Genomic DNA, 16,042 nt, shown 5'->3' with positions numbered 1-16,042 from the left:
AATTTGATTTTGGAGACAAAGCCCACACTTGTTGGATTGGCCAGTTTCACAAAATGTTTAATCAGCGTACACAGAATAATGTTTTCAGAATATGTGTGAATAAACACCTTGCAAACATGCGAAAAGGTTGAAGAATTACAGTAATGGTCAGTTTTATGAGTGGGGGAAACTGGAGTGTCTGGCATAAACCATCAACCTTGGCAAGTTACTAACAAACTTCCCCACATGTGACGTACATATTTGCATACTATACTGATGGAAGAGAAACAATAGAGGATTTAACTGCACCTTGTCAGACAACTGAAATTTGATCTTCCAAAATGCTAAAACATTCTTTTGTATGTTACTGTCAGTGTGAGTCTCCTTGAGAGACTCATCCAATCATTCAATCCATGCAAATTCCAGGGTTTCAGGCGAAGGTTTACTCCAGGCCCTCCGATTTCACGGTCATACAACTCAAAAATTCATGGGTGCAACCTTACATACCAATCAATCAATCAATCAATCAATCTGACATGAGCCAATGTAGTCATGATCTGACACTAAACAAACGCTAAGAAAGAGTGAACACCCAGACAGGATTAACGGACAAGGCTGTCCAACATAGGCATTTATTTAAACACGAAACTGGTTTTCAATATCTTGATGGATGTTTATCAATATTTTAATGCAGTGTTACAAACTCTTCAAAGCGAAAACAAACCCTCATAACGTAAAATAACTTAACAGATCACCAAAAACAAACAGGACATGATCATTTGACCAATTGTATTATCCAGAATTTTTTTTTCTGGTTCAAAACTGTTTCATTCTAACAATTTTCTAGTCTCTGTAACAAGAATTCCTCAAGAAACATAATCAGTTGCAAAAGTAACAACAAACCAATGAATCTACACCTAGAATTCTTCCTACATGGCCTTTTTAACAAGCAAATCTGCATGCCTACAAAACATTTACCAAACAAAGAAATGGTCTTTGTGCTTGGCATAAAGCAAACAGTTAATGTAGGGCCTACCGTACATGTAACACAATGCATGTGTAATTGTCTTTCTATTTCACCATTTTTGCACTTCAGGATTGAATTAGTTCTCATTTGAGGAAATGGGTAAGAATATATCACAAGGAAGCATGAAAGGCATAACATTTATTTATACATAGCACATATTACACAACAATGCGTAGAATGCTTGGAAAAGAAAAAAAAAAAGAACACAACCCATGAAATACCCGACATCTTTAGTGCTTTACATGCACAATATCGTATGTGCAGACAGGATCTCAAGCCACTTATTAAAATTTTTGTATAGTCAGCTGTTGACTACACAACTGGTTTTATTAAATCACACAAGAAATAAAATCAGTGAAATAAACTGTGCTGACTATGTATTTGAAAGATGCTGGAACATGTTTTTTGTTTGAAATTTGAAATAAACTTAAAAAGAAAGGTAACATGTATATATGCATACCTAAAAGGAAAGCTGTGTAGTTCAGACTCTTTCATAGAATATCTCCATTTGTTTTAGTAAACAACCACATGTCCATGCACCTCCTCACAAAGTCTATTTGGTTGTGTCATGACAACTGTGAAAATGCAGCCTGTATAAATGTAAAGAAGGAATTCTTGCCTGTGTGATATCTCTCAAGGAGTAGTCTCCCTTACCCAATCAGGTGATGCCTATATATTATACGCAAGTGCACTATTTTGCATAATACATAGATGTACATTTCCTATAGATGCAAATATTTACATCTGCTACAAAGTAAAATGTACATACATACAGATATACAGACAGACGGACAGGATTCTGTATTCACACTGTACATCGTGAACATTAAATACAACACAACCACTGTGTACACATTTGTAAAGTACAAAATTTGAAGGCGAAGTTGATAACGTGGAGCAGCGATACATGTAAGTTTGAAGGTAGTAATTTACATATTACACCTGGATCCTATACAATTATATATCATTAATATTTGCATATAAATTAACAACAGTGTATCTAGCTTACGTCAGTTAAATAGATTTTCTTTTTTCACAATAACCTATTCAATTTCTTTCTTAAACTGTACGAAAAGAAGACAATTTAAACCAAATAGATAGAATACTATAAAAGTAGATATGGTCAAATTAAAAACTTTCCTTTTGAAAATATACTTTTCAAAACCGTAAAAAGATTCAACATATGTACATGTAGGTAAGGTACATGTGTAACTGACAAATAAGACTTGCATAACCACTCCTGAAATACAAAAATCAAGTTGCCAACACTTAGATGTATACAAATTGTTATGTATGTAGACTTGCTAAGGTACAGAACATGTAGTAGGATTCTGTGACGTGTACATGTTACAACACCATGATCGAGTAAAGAGACAGATAAAAGTTTCATATATACGTCTAATACAAGTAGTTACTTTTGCAGAAGACACATTTACATAAAGGAAAGCCTAAACTGTCCATGACCATATCTAATCCAGTATACTGTGTTTCACTTGAAGTTTGGCCGGTGTTGCTTGAAAAAAGCTAAACTTTAAGTGAATAATAGTACTCATTTTTTTGTTACATAGTAATAGTTTTTTTGTTACATACACCTTACAAGAGCTGCACCGCTACTTAACAATTTGTACCATCTTTCATCACAGTAAGATGTCAAAAAATGCCAACCCATATTTACATGGACTTCTGCACTGCTTACTTTTTTTTTATTGTTTTGCAAATTGCTTTTTTAAATAATCATATCTGTTATACAAACAGATACATGTACCTCTATATTTTCATTTGATAGCAAGAATACATGCATCTATATGCGATTGTGGAACTTATTTCTAATGGTACTGATACAAGGTAGCTACTTGTATGCAGTTTAAGCATTGTTTGGAAGCTATATCATATAGCTCTATATAGACTGTGAAGTGATGTTTTGTAATACTGCGGAGTGGTGAAGCTTGCCTATAGGAGAATGTACACCTCTATTTCATCTACACAATATTAACTATATTCATCACAACACACCTGCATTACGCACATGGAAAAAGACATGCCTTATAAATATTTTTTTTTATAAATAATGCTAATAACAGACAAAATCACATCCTAGCGATTACACACATGCAGTTTTCAAACCCACACACTGTGTCAAAGGTCATTCACACAACTGTCGAACACTTGAAGTCCACCGAACCTTCGGAAAAGGCAGGTCATGATTATCGGTAGCTGTAAGCGTACAGGGATCTGCCAATATGCTGATGTTATTACCTGAATCACACACCAGGTCAAATAGCAAAGAAATTGCACAGTTTGTAGTCAACTAGCTGAGTCCTTTTTGAGATGGCACATAAACTCTTAACAAACTAAAATGACTGATGCAAATGAAATCAGTTTTTCTACTGGTTTTCTGCCGACATGCGCGTTAACAGCTTGTGTCTGGTTACTAGCACTGGCTTGTACTCTACTCGAGTGCCACTATATGAAAACCAGCTCAGTTGTGAAAATGTGTCCTTCATGCAACACCGCATCATTGCACTTCATAGCGTCCAGTGTGTTTGAAGCACCCTCACAGCCAATAGAGAAAGGTTGCTGTAATTCACATTGTTGCCACAAAGGGATTCAGATAATATCAGCTTAAAGAAGTCAATGATTTCCTTTGGGCTGTACACAAGAGCCAAATCAACAGTACTTACTCTCCGTATCTCTGCAAACACTGTGTAAACTCACAGAATCTAACGAATGATTATGAATTTTTCCTCTCCTTGTTGACTCTCTTACCTATTATAACCTCTATGCACGCTGACCAGTTCTTCACAAAAGACATCGACCACTCTTGCGGATTATAAAAACTTTGTTTTTGTCGACATCTGAACATCTAAAATATTGGTAGGTGTAGAATTTGACAATGGATATCATTTCTCTTACTCCGATTTCGGCTATCACATTTTGAGAGAGTCCATCATGGAGGTGAAATCAGATAATCTCTGATAATCTGGATCCTCTTCCTTATCGTCCTTATCCGTGGCCTTAAACGTGGGGTTCTTGTTGTTGCGGGGTAACCTCAAGGTACAAGGTAACATCTCCGGCATAACCGTATGGTGGGTGACTAAGGCTGTCAGGTTAGACCACTCCTTGTCCAGACCCTGTCAACAAACACAACACAACAACAGAATTACTAACACAGGTCACACACTGCTTAACAGATAAACATTTCGGAAACAGATAGGCATATTTCTGTCTCTGACCTGAAATTTCACCTCAAAAAGGTGAACTTTTACAGGCAAATAAAAGTCAGAAAATGCTGAGCTTAATTATAAAAATCATTTTCAATTCTTTGGCAGTGAATATTTTTCATGTACTAAATTTCTAGATTTTCTAGCATACACAAGGAATAAACATGAATTTTTTGGTGAAGAAATTTAAAAAAAAAAAAAAGGAAAAATGATAGCAAATCTTCCCACTACAATATGTCTCAGAAGAGAATTCACAAACATTCCTTTTTTTGTCTGAGAGCACCCAAAAGCTTTGAGAGTTACATATGCATACAGATGTTGTGTATATAATAACCAGCTCATAAAGTTGAATAAATCTCTACATTTTTTTTTTCATAAGTTCAGTTTTTAATTAAAAAAAATATATGTCAAGTGTGCACTAAATTTGCACACAAGAGCATTGTTCTACATATTTTCCCATGATATATTTTTTAACTGTACAATGAGCATGATTTTCCAGTCCGACTAACAACGCAGAAAGTACGCCCCTGGTTATGTTAATTTTTGCCTGAAAATGTAAGCACTGACCCCAGCTCTAACTGAATACAGTTCATGTAAGTATGAAGTTCAAAGGTAATTGTTGATGTCAATAACAATACGTCTCAGTAGCTCAATTTCGAGGTGACATAGTCATGCCCCCTGGCAATTGTATAGATTCAACAAATCCAGGGATAAAATGCACTGTACGGAGCATCAAGTTCTAACAACCTCAGTCATAACTACATATACATGTAACTAATCTAATGTTACATATAGCGATGCTAGGTGCTGACACAATGTATGGAAATGCACACTTTCACATATATGTGCAGGTACAGTGAACAGGTACCTGAGTTTACCTCACCTACATTTGGTACCCTAATTCCTCAATCTTTTCTTATAAAAGCAACTTTCAGTGCAACTTGTGAACATTTTAAATATGATTTTGGAGACAAAACTAACTTGGTCAGATTAGCCAATTTCAGGGTTTCTGCAAAAGTATAATTTATATCAGTCTACACAAAATAATGCCTCCAGAATATGCTTAAACGAACACCTTGCAAAATTTGAAAAGGCTGAAGAAATAGGTAGCCATTTTGGAGCAATTCTGCCATATATTCTACATATTCATCCCACCACTATGGCTGAGGCGCTACTGATCTTATGAGCTGTCACATGCAACTCCTCCTTATTCCCATATTCCCATGTCACCTAAAGTTATGTCACCTAATTAGACTATTCTAGACAAGACTGCTCTTAAGATATTAATTGAGTTCAATGGATGAAAAATAAAATATTAACAAAATATTTTCTTTTTGTCTTGTCTTATTTTAATCGAAAGAGCAATGGAAAAGAAAGTCAACCCCACTGAATTTTAACAAGTTCATATTCAAGTAAGGCTGCTACATGCACTTCAAGCTTTCATATATGGCTGAAATATGGCTGAAATATTGCTTCCATGGTGTTAAACCACTATCATTTATTTAAACTGTCTGTACTAATAACCTCTCGTATCAAAAACCTGACTTTGAATTTCATATGACATAGATTACAGATTCAAAGCATGGTAATACATTGTAGTAGACAAGTTCATGCTGTTGTGATTTCACTATCTATTATATTCAGCCTAAGTGTCCCCTTATAACTAACTTACTTCACATTATAACCAGTGCCCCACGCTGTCAATATACGTACATGGCAACATAAAGACAAAATCAGCTCAGCACACAAGTCAACCACATCTGTACAGGCTTCAAGGATTGGCCAATAAAAGCGTTCCCTGCATAACTCCTGCTACTACGGTGCAAATAGCAAAACCGGGACAACAATGTACACAAGGAGAAAGCTGCAAATACTTCTTTAATTCTGAGTGACAAGCAAAACAGAAACCCCACCCTAGGGTATGTATTGAGCCTGTGATACAAAAAGCAGCCAAGGGGGCAAACGGAGTACGGTCCAGAAAAAAAAGAAAGAAAAAAGATGCCTCTTCGGCACGTTTCTTACCTTCAATTTGACCCCCCTTTGAGTCTTCAGGATAAGATAATGTGAAATCCCTGAAGGATTTTCAAACTTTGGCACTTTGACAGACAGAGCGTAGCAGCCAGGATGTGTTGTACTGTCGCGAACAATAAACGATCCAATCTCCTCTTGCTGTAGAATATCAAGAGCTATCTCTCTACAAACAAGCAGAGGAAACAACAATCACTGCGATATGTATCGCACAAAACAAATTTCTCGAACACCCCATACTGTCTTAATCGCTGAAGCCATTAAACTGAGAATATGACATACAGATAACTTAAAGCATGTATTAGTTAGTATGCTGATGGCCAGTGAACCGCATGTTTAGCTATCAGCTAATCACATTCTATGACGATAAGTTACGACTAACATATCGACATGATAAAGATATACACGTCAAAATCATGCAAATAAAACGTGCTACTCTTCTCAACTATGTAAAAAAAAATGTCACATTTGTGTTACAAATGTACATACAGCTGTACATGGAGAAATCTGACGGACTTAGCCTGTGAATGCATATATATTTAACAGACATGTAGATGTAATGTACAGCAAATAGGATATTACAAGTCGGGTGTTATCATGAAGGAGTCAAAAACAAGTTAAAAGTTGATTATTTATTTGATGGTTGATTAAAGCTATCCTCACCTACACAATGGTAGAAGGAATCCGGACTCTCAGCCGACATTTGGCAGGTTACTGATGAACTTTTCCACAGATATATGCACACCAAATTAGCGAGACGATGAAGTGCATGGTTTTCCATTAACGACTGGTGGACTGGGTAAATGGCTACATAAGTCATTAATTGTTTAATTTAACCAAAGCCCCCCACAAAGACTAAGAGAGGGGACAATCTGCCCAAGGTCGGGTTTGAACCTGCATCTTGTGTGTGATGGCATAACGCAGTAAGGCTTACAATGAACGATATCAGGGAATGCAATCTGTAATGTTTTGTGTGTCTGATTTTTATTACAGGAATGTGAAACCTTCCATTAGCTGACCCTAGGTGGATTAGGCAATTACCTACCTTGGTATACCAGGTTGATACCAGGAACAATGCCTCAAAGACTCATCTTCTATGTAACTTCTGTCTAGGTTCCGTAACGAGTCAAGCCTGTGGAGTCAAAAGAGGAAAACATAAGTCAGGATACAGCATGTGGATCTGGAGAGGATTTTAACATGTATCATGGGTACATGTAGTACACTAATGTTGTTTATGCACATGTATCTGGGAAGTGACCAAAAATTGCCCCCATAAAGGCAAATAAATGTCGTAAAATAATACTATTGTGGCGGAAACTTGCAATTTTTTTGATATCATCCTATTTCCTTCCAAACAAACCTCAAAACACCTTTTATGGTCAATAGAACTCTCAGAATTAGGTAAAATGTGCAATTTAATCATGTGAAAAATTTTAGGCGTTCACTAGCACAATGTACTTGTCACCAGCACAATGTACTTGTATCAGAGATCATGTAAATCTAATGAGAAAATAATCTACACTAATCATTCAAGTCCTTGTATGTGCATGATGACTGAGATTTCTTATTATCAGCCTTGGTTTGGGATTAAATGATAAAAGAGGGGCAATGATTTGAAGGCTGATAAAGTTTCATCATCTAGTATCAACAGTATCGTATCAACAAGCAAACATGGTTTAACTTTACTGATCACCCTCACTCAAAATGCATAAATTCTAATTTAAGGACACATGTACAGATAAAAAAGGCAAAGGAATGCACCAGTGAAAAAGCAGTTAATTGTAGCAATTACTGGCAGTTAGTCTTGTGCTACTGATATGATACATTTTTGTTCGGCCTAACTCAGCTCTTAAAACCACTGTAAACTGTGACAATACTACTGAAAACTATGCCAAAAGAATTCCATCTACATAGGATTTCTGAAGTTATTCTTTAAACCGATTCATTTGGCCTAAATAGCTATTAAAAAGTAAATGCATGATCTTCCATTCTATTTCAAAAGTTCATCATCCTGACCCAGCTACACCAATTGTTCATATTATTTGCTGATGTTCTCAGCACTGTGAGCACTAAAAATGTTTTTCATCTGGCCTATTTTTACAAAGATTACATTTAAATATGCATTTTAAAAATGTGTGATGGGATTAGCATCAAAGCGGGCACAATGGCAGCAAGGAATGAAGTCTGTTCAAAAGTCTATGATCTACACTCATCCTGAAGAGATTTGAATGTGTATTCAGATACCCATGAATGGATATACATATATATATATATATGTACATATGTATATATATATATATACACACACACACACACACACACATACACGCACGCGCACACACATACATGTACAAAGGTGAATGTTAACTTCCAGTTGCATGCACACTTAATAGAAGCATATTGCCCTCGCCGGAAAACCCGCAACCAATGACCATCCAATGACCGTGAACTGGTACCTCATTCAAAATCTTGCTCACCTTTATCCTTGTTATAATGCTAGGCTTACAACATGAACTCTTGGAAGTTTATATTTGAGGAAAGTTCTTTGACTGACTATTTGCTGAGCATACAATAGTAGCATACGGATAGACTGGTTCCAAATCATGGAGCGACAAAAGAGGCCCAGTGTGAGTCATCATATCACTGAATCCTTTAGTTAGGCATTAAAATCCCAAAGTGCACCCGCTTTGCTATCACAATTGCTCTCTACTATATTCATATAAAGGCTCCCTCAGACTGGAGCTTTCAGATGACAGAGATAACACGGTGTTTTAACATCGAGGTTTGTAACACAGACCCATGTCCACCAGCCCAAAAAAAAAAAGAGGAGATTTGTTCTGCTCCATGTACAATTGGTCAGACACTATTATCTCTATTCCTTTTGTGTGGACAAGTTTTTTTGTAGTAATTTATCCTGTAACAAGCCTATTCAAATGTCATGTACATTCTATTACACCAGTGTTTTTTACAGGGTCACCCAACACAGCCTTCTTCCCAGAGGCTATCTCTATCAGACTTACACTAAATTAACCACAGCCCTAGCTGGAAAATATAATAAAGGCACGGTCTCATAACTGTACAGTCTGCACGGCTTGTTGGAGGAATTAAACAATTATCATAATATTGTGCACAAACAAAAATATATTCTTATGAAAAATAAATGTTAATTATAGACACTGTAGCTATAAGACAATTTACTGCCTTTTAAGAATACTAAAACACGTCGATATCAATTCAGCACTGGCATTCTTCAAGGTGGTCTTCTCTTCCGCCAGTTTAATTTATTAAATTAAAATATTGCATGAGCTACCAACAGTTTTAACATGTACATAGCATGACCAAAAAACTTTTCCTTGATACTTCTGTGTACATTTATATGTAGCAATTGTGTTTAAGCAAACATTACCCAAAAATGAAGTAGGCACCATTACACTTATACCATGATAAATTAGTATGAGTGACAAGATTTTCTTGTAATAAAAGTTGCAACTTTTTTATCTAAACGACGATGCTAAAGCTGAGGTGGCAGTTACTAACTATTTAACGTAAGCCTTGCCAAGAATCTAATGTTCCATATAATACAGCAATGAATTGAACACTGAATCTTACACGCATACTCTAATACCAGATCAGTGAGCAATAGTTATTTTAACTTCCTGACTCATACAAAGCAAATCTTCTTCAGGAAGTCATTTAAAATTCCTTACAGATGACTCTGAACTGACTTCTCCGCTGTCCAAAAAGCTGCATTCAAGTCGATACAGATCACAGCCTGGACAACTGCAGCCTGTGTTGTGTTTGATGTGTACACAAATCATGGCAGGCCAGATTTTGACAGTCAACCCCTGAACGACCAAGAAAATTCCGCTGGCTAAGACAAATATTTGCTGATGTCAACCACATTTGCTCTAAGTCTGTTCGGCTACCTGGTTGTAACAAACACTGCATGCAGACACATTACTTCTATTAGGAGTAGAGGTCAGTTCATTGTGTATTTATACATATTTTGAGCATGTTTCAGTGGACACACTTCCATTTACAAAGCTTATATACCTCCTTAGCCATACTCTTTGTAAATTCACAAGCACCAGATGCAGTATATGTACATAACCTGTATCAATTTAAGCTAGAATGAGTTATCTTCTTCATACTCATGCAGTATATACATAAATGCATAATACGAAAATATAAAGGATAAAGAGGAACTCAAACTGACAAAGTAAACATCATGCGAAAATCACTGAAAGGAAGAAGAACACCTAAGAAATATAAATTTACCATTCCAGCAGGTACATTTGTCCATAGTTCTTTGTAAGGCTGATGTCAAATCGCATTCTGTTGATTACAAGAGATTCCAATTTGTTCCAGAGGAAGTTGAAATTAGTACTCAGTTCTTTCATAAACCCGTATAAAACTCAGCGTGATGATCTGCTCCAGTTTTGGACTGATTCAGTTCACTTGATGAACTTCATTCAGAATCTTTACAGAGCAGTCAAACTTTGAAAAGTAACGATCTGACCTCCAGGAGCATGACCTTATCACAAATGTTATGAAAATTAAGCAAGTTGTTAAAGACGATCCTTCCCTTCCCTCATTTCCTCTGGCCCAAACCTATCACGTCTCTCACTGGAATCCTGGTTGGCTGTGAGGTGGGTTATGTCAGCAGGACGGTACAGGTTAGTTTTATACAGGAGAGACTGAGAGTGCGCCCTGTAGCTAGCCTCTGGGTGTGGGATAGACCCCCAGCTCAGTGTCATATCTACATGAGCTGACTTCTCACAAAGAGTTTCCTGCTGTCCTAGGGCTCTGGCTCTGATGCCTTAGCTAACACTATTAGCTGGAAGGATTAACCCTCAACCCATCTCACAGCTAATCCAATCACTTCCTCTCCTGAACCCAATGGAGCAACCTCATTTCCTAATTGCAAGAACGTACAGGTAAAGTAGAGGGCCCACTGGAGGGGTGACAGGAGGTATGTCGTATGAGGTATCAACTAAAGATGGGAACCCATTAACAGATGCATGCACGATCCCAAACACATTCATATGTCCATGAAGTCAGGAGAGAGCTAAGTCAAACAACCCGTGCATTTTACAAGTAACTTAGTGCAGTTAGTGCAATTATATCCCACTTAGTTAATACGCTTTTTGCAATGTTGTAAGCAACAGGTGTAAACCATTATATCGATCTTCTTGGTTAGCATATTGGCATAACTGCACAAATAATGGTAATATATTACTTGTTATTTGAAGCACAACTGAGATGCTTAATCTCTTCAATGATTTGGCACCCAAACAAGTTTTACAGATAATACAGACTCTTTTCATATCATGAAGGCTGTGTTGTTTTGGGGAAAGATCCAGGTTATAATTTACCCCAAGGAACTAAGTTTTGATTAATCTATCATAAGTTAAGTTCAGCTACACAATAACGGTTGCCATCTTAAATTAGTAATGGTTTGAAGTACATCTGCAAACACTGATACAGACTGTCTAACAAAGCAGTTGCAATGTATGCCTGATGTAATGCCTATTGCAACATATAGTAGAGAGGTATGTCATGATGACATTGACATATTCATAGTTTTGAACATTCCGATTACTTTTCCAAAAAGGATTTCTTACCTAAAAGTTTTACATTTTATTCTCCATGCTAAACTCCTGTTTACTGCCTATCTCACCTGGGTTAAATTTGATTTGTTTTCACCACCAGTACTCTAGTCACATGATCAATGACAGTGGTGATCATTGGCTCAGAACAGCTATGACATCACTGCAGACATTTTCTAAAAATTGTGATTACCAAATTAAATCCCCAATATTAATCCTTCAACAGACCCTACTTCCATGTCTTCCAAGTATTAAGCTATTGCTTTATGATCCAGTAACTTGATCAGCAGGTGGTGAACACGTTCATGGTGATCAAAGATGATCAGGCCACCATGAGTGTTCATGCTGACAGGAAGTCAAGGATCTGAGCAGTGGGAGGTTAACCCTTATCTAACAGAACCATGTTATACAGGTCAATAGCTAACTAACCAGAATGATTTCAAACATATGCTGGTCAGGATAAGGGAAATTAACACACAGAAGGATCTCAACAATATTATAGGAGATTACAAAACTTACTGTGTATTGCAAAAGATGTTTTAAAATTAACTGAATGTATTAACTTTTTAATTCTTAAAAGAGCTTAACAGAAAATTGCTAAGCCTGTGTAAAAATGAAGAAGGGAAATGTTTACACCCTCACATTCAAGTAGCAATTTTACAAAAGTCCATCCATCTTCCACATTTTTCTTAATTTATTATTGCACTAAAAAAAAATAAGTAAAGATATCTTCCGATATGGCTTAAAGTGTCTATTTTGTGACCTTCGATTACTAGTTTTCTTAATTTTTCTCTCTGAGAGTTTCAATTTTTAAGGACAAGCTGTTGTATAGCCTTTATATACATGTAACTGTCTTCTATAATAAAACACCCAAGAAGAAAAACTCATATATCACTAATATTTGATCATAATTTTGAAACATGCATGTTCTTTACAAAACGCTATGAAACCAAGAATATATATGCATTAAAACACACTTCAATTCACAGGGTGTTTTTTTTTTATTATTCATTCACTATGGATTCTGAAGTAAGAAATAAAACTGATTAGAGAGCTTATGATGTCATGAATATCTTTAAATAACAGAAATGCAGGAGAACAACACTCGGGCAATCTTCAAAGGGGGCATAAACCCTGATTAAAGTGGCTCAAGATGGGGAAAAGAAGATGTTCTTGTTGATGTGTTAGAAGGGGTGTGGTAGAGCAGGTCTGGACTGTCCAGTTCTATAAAGAGGTAGCATTAGCTGACAGTATATAACCATGTAGAGCCTGCATATTTATGACTGATTGTCAGATGCCAGAATTTCACACATTCCAGCATTGGGCAATCAGAAGAGGCCAATAGAAAGGTGTCTGACATGACACTGACTTAACAGGAGACTTTAAGTGCAGTTAACACATGTTGTCGCCTTCAGGTAATGGCAGAGATTTAGCTATTGTAACAGGTATGAAATCTGTTGATCACAATTTAAATCTCTCTTCAAGGTAGAACCTTGGGGGACAGGTCTGAGCAACAACAGTCCCCAGGGTGCTGAAGGCTTGAGTCAACACCCCCAGGTAGTTTGTAATCAACAAAAGGTGGGTTAAAGTGACATGGCAGTCCTCCCCAGTAGACAAAGGAAGGTAATCTATGGTTAGACTGACACTTCCACTCTTGACAGCAGACTTTATGCTGATAAACATGCATGTACAGACAGGATGTTTTGATTGGGGTTTTCCTTCCAATGTTGATCTAAACTATTCAGAAGCTAAATATTTAAGTCTGATCCAAGCAGCTAAAAATATTCACTTGCTGGCCTCACCTATGGGAGAAAAATTAACAATATGGGATAATATTTCGCTAAGGCGAAAAATGTCAAATTTGCCGTACACAAACATGAATTGGCACTCCCACCGAGAACCTTGAATCGCAAACAGTCTGACTGAATTAACTACAGGAAAAGAGTGCAAAGTAAATTTGCATCTTTTGTGAAATTAAACACATGGGCATGGTAACAGTAAAAATTCTAGATGAGTAAAGGCAATGTATATTAACGTTATAAAGAAAGTAAATTTTTCCTAATTTTACTGTTGCTAGTTAACCATAACTTCCATAAAAAAAAAAAAACTTCATAGCCGTATCACACATATATTCTTAAATCTGCCAAACTATGAACTAGTTAACATGTACATGTACAGCATGCACATAATCAATCTTTCTATCAAGGTTAACACCAGGGATAGGATGATTAATTACCTTTATGATCTATTAAACAAACCGAGACTGTCATGAAGTTTCAAAGTAATGTCAGTTTAAACCATAACGTGATATATCAATCGAACTCTTTTCTGACAATCGTCCACTGATATCTTTATTAGATCTTTTGTCTTTACAGCTTTGTTTGATCTTATAAAAAGTGATTTTCTCCCTTTTTTCCGTGATACTTACACGTCCAGGTGTACGTTTTAATTATTTCGTACATCAACAACAGGGATATATTTATACATATATATTAGTTGCTCATTTTTTAAGCTCTATGAGATTACATTTGCAGAAATATGGACAATGTGTCCACCGATTGCACTCCTCCACCCTCCCCTTCAAGAGCCTCACTGATCTGCTAACAAAGTTAGGGTGGGGACACATTCCTCTATCAGCCAGCCACACTTGATGTGATTGGAATGTCCACTTCAATTTGACCACTCAGCCTGAGACCCTGTGGCCTCTGGTCATCATCCCCTGCCACAGATATCACTGTTGTCTTAATTCTCCTCACAAACTGGAGGACTGAACGGACCCAAATTCTTTCTGACCAGACAAGGCATTAGTACTGCCACACATGCACGTGAACCAATCTAACATTCTGCTTGGTATTAGATAGGCTAAACATCACATATATACTGAATTGATTTACATCCTTAATTGTTTTAAATTTACATCTGTTCCACCTGACTTCAAAGGAAAGAAAAAAATCCATTAAAGTATCTTTCAAGCACATAGTACTTACCACATGCAAATGTGAAAAGCTTGAAAAGCAATAGTAATACAAAGTATACAAAAATGCACGGAAATAAAGTTTTAAGTACAAATTTCAAAGTGACTGAAGTATGCACAATGTTAAAAACCCAGGAAGCAGCATAAATCTTTTTCCTTTTGAAATTTTAAGTTCTGACTGTTGAAATTGTAGTTACTGGAAAAGGCAATAAACATACTGCCATCACACCCCAAACAGTATATTGCCAAGTGTTCACAGTACACAGTCCAAGCATTCAGGGTATACTGTCACAACACTCACAGTAATGGTACACATACTGTGTGTTATACCAAGGTTACACAGACCCTTTAATATCAATAGCCATGGTTCTTGCGCTGACTCACTTAACTAGTATTTAATTAACATGTAACAAGCCATCATACGATTAACCTGCAAATGCCTTGTTTTTCTGACTCAGCATTTGTCATTTGGTAATGACTGTAGACTTGAATTAATCCTGATTAAGACAACTAGACATATGTCAGTCCGATGTAAAGAAGACAAAGGACAAGCACAAGCCAACAAGTCAATGTGATCAAGGCAATGTTACTTTCTCACGCCACCTAAACACATACGGACAAGTGTTGCAAACAAACAATTAACCCTTGTTGTCTAAAAAAAAAACAAAACCTGATATAATCAAGTCACGAAAACAGTACAACAGAACCGCAATGTTTTTATATACACAATTAAAGTAACGTAATATACTTAATTAATTAAAGAGAACAGACATAATTTGAGTTGGGCTTTAACTGATTTATCAATATTTTTAAACAGAGGTTGGTTTATTCTCTACATTACAATGTACAGAAACTAAACATATAAGATGGCAGAGTTTAGTACTTGACCAAAAAAAGTCATTCTGCCCACCTTCCAATAAAACTAGACAAGACAAGATTAATGTAGCTGTCTCAAAGTTTGTCGGACCCATGAAAAGAAAACTCTCTAATCTTGGCTCTAAGCCTAAACCCAAACGTATACCTATCACAGGGCTTTGGAAATACAGGCATATAATATACATGTACCAGCCATCCAAGTCATCCAGGGATTTAAACATATCATCTGTCCAGGTCTATACTCATACACGTAGCTCGATCACCCTATAAATCACAAAGTGGCTGGAACTTTACTATATTTCCATGGAGGTTAAATGTACTGATTGCT

General features: G+C 36.4%; 1 protein-coding gene across 2 annotated transcripts in view; it reads right to left on the bottom strand.

Annotated features, from left to right (window-relative positions):
• Positions 1 to 612: 612 nt before the first annotated feature.
• Positions 613 to 16,042, bottom strand: part of LOC135475262 (tensin-1-like) — a 94,188-nt gene continuing 78,758 nt past the window's right edge. For both annotated transcript variants that reach the window (XM_064755094.1, XM_064755095.1), the window contains 3 exons: positions 7,301 to 7,387; positions 6,250 to 6,421; positions 613 to 4,137 (listed from right to left, as the gene is read on the bottom strand). In XM_064755094.1, the coding sequence (XP_064611164.1) occupies positions 3,934 to 4,137; positions 6,250 to 6,421; positions 7,301 to 7,387 (463 nt within the window). In that variant the 3' untranslated portion in view covers positions 613 to 3,933. The remainder of the gene's footprint in view (positions 4,138 to 6,249; positions 6,422 to 7,300; positions 7,388 to 16,042) is intronic.

Source organism: Liolophura sinensis, chromosome 9, assembly GCF_032854445.1.
Source record: "Liolophura sinensis isolate JHLJ2023 chromosome 9, CUHK_Ljap_v2, whole genome shotgun sequence".
Classification (NCBI taxonomy): Eukaryota; Metazoa; Mollusca; class Polyplacophora; order Chitonida; family Chitonidae; genus Liolophura; species Liolophura sinensis.
Note: the sequence above shows the minus strand (reverse complement) of the source record. Positions and strands in the feature narration are given on the sequence as shown.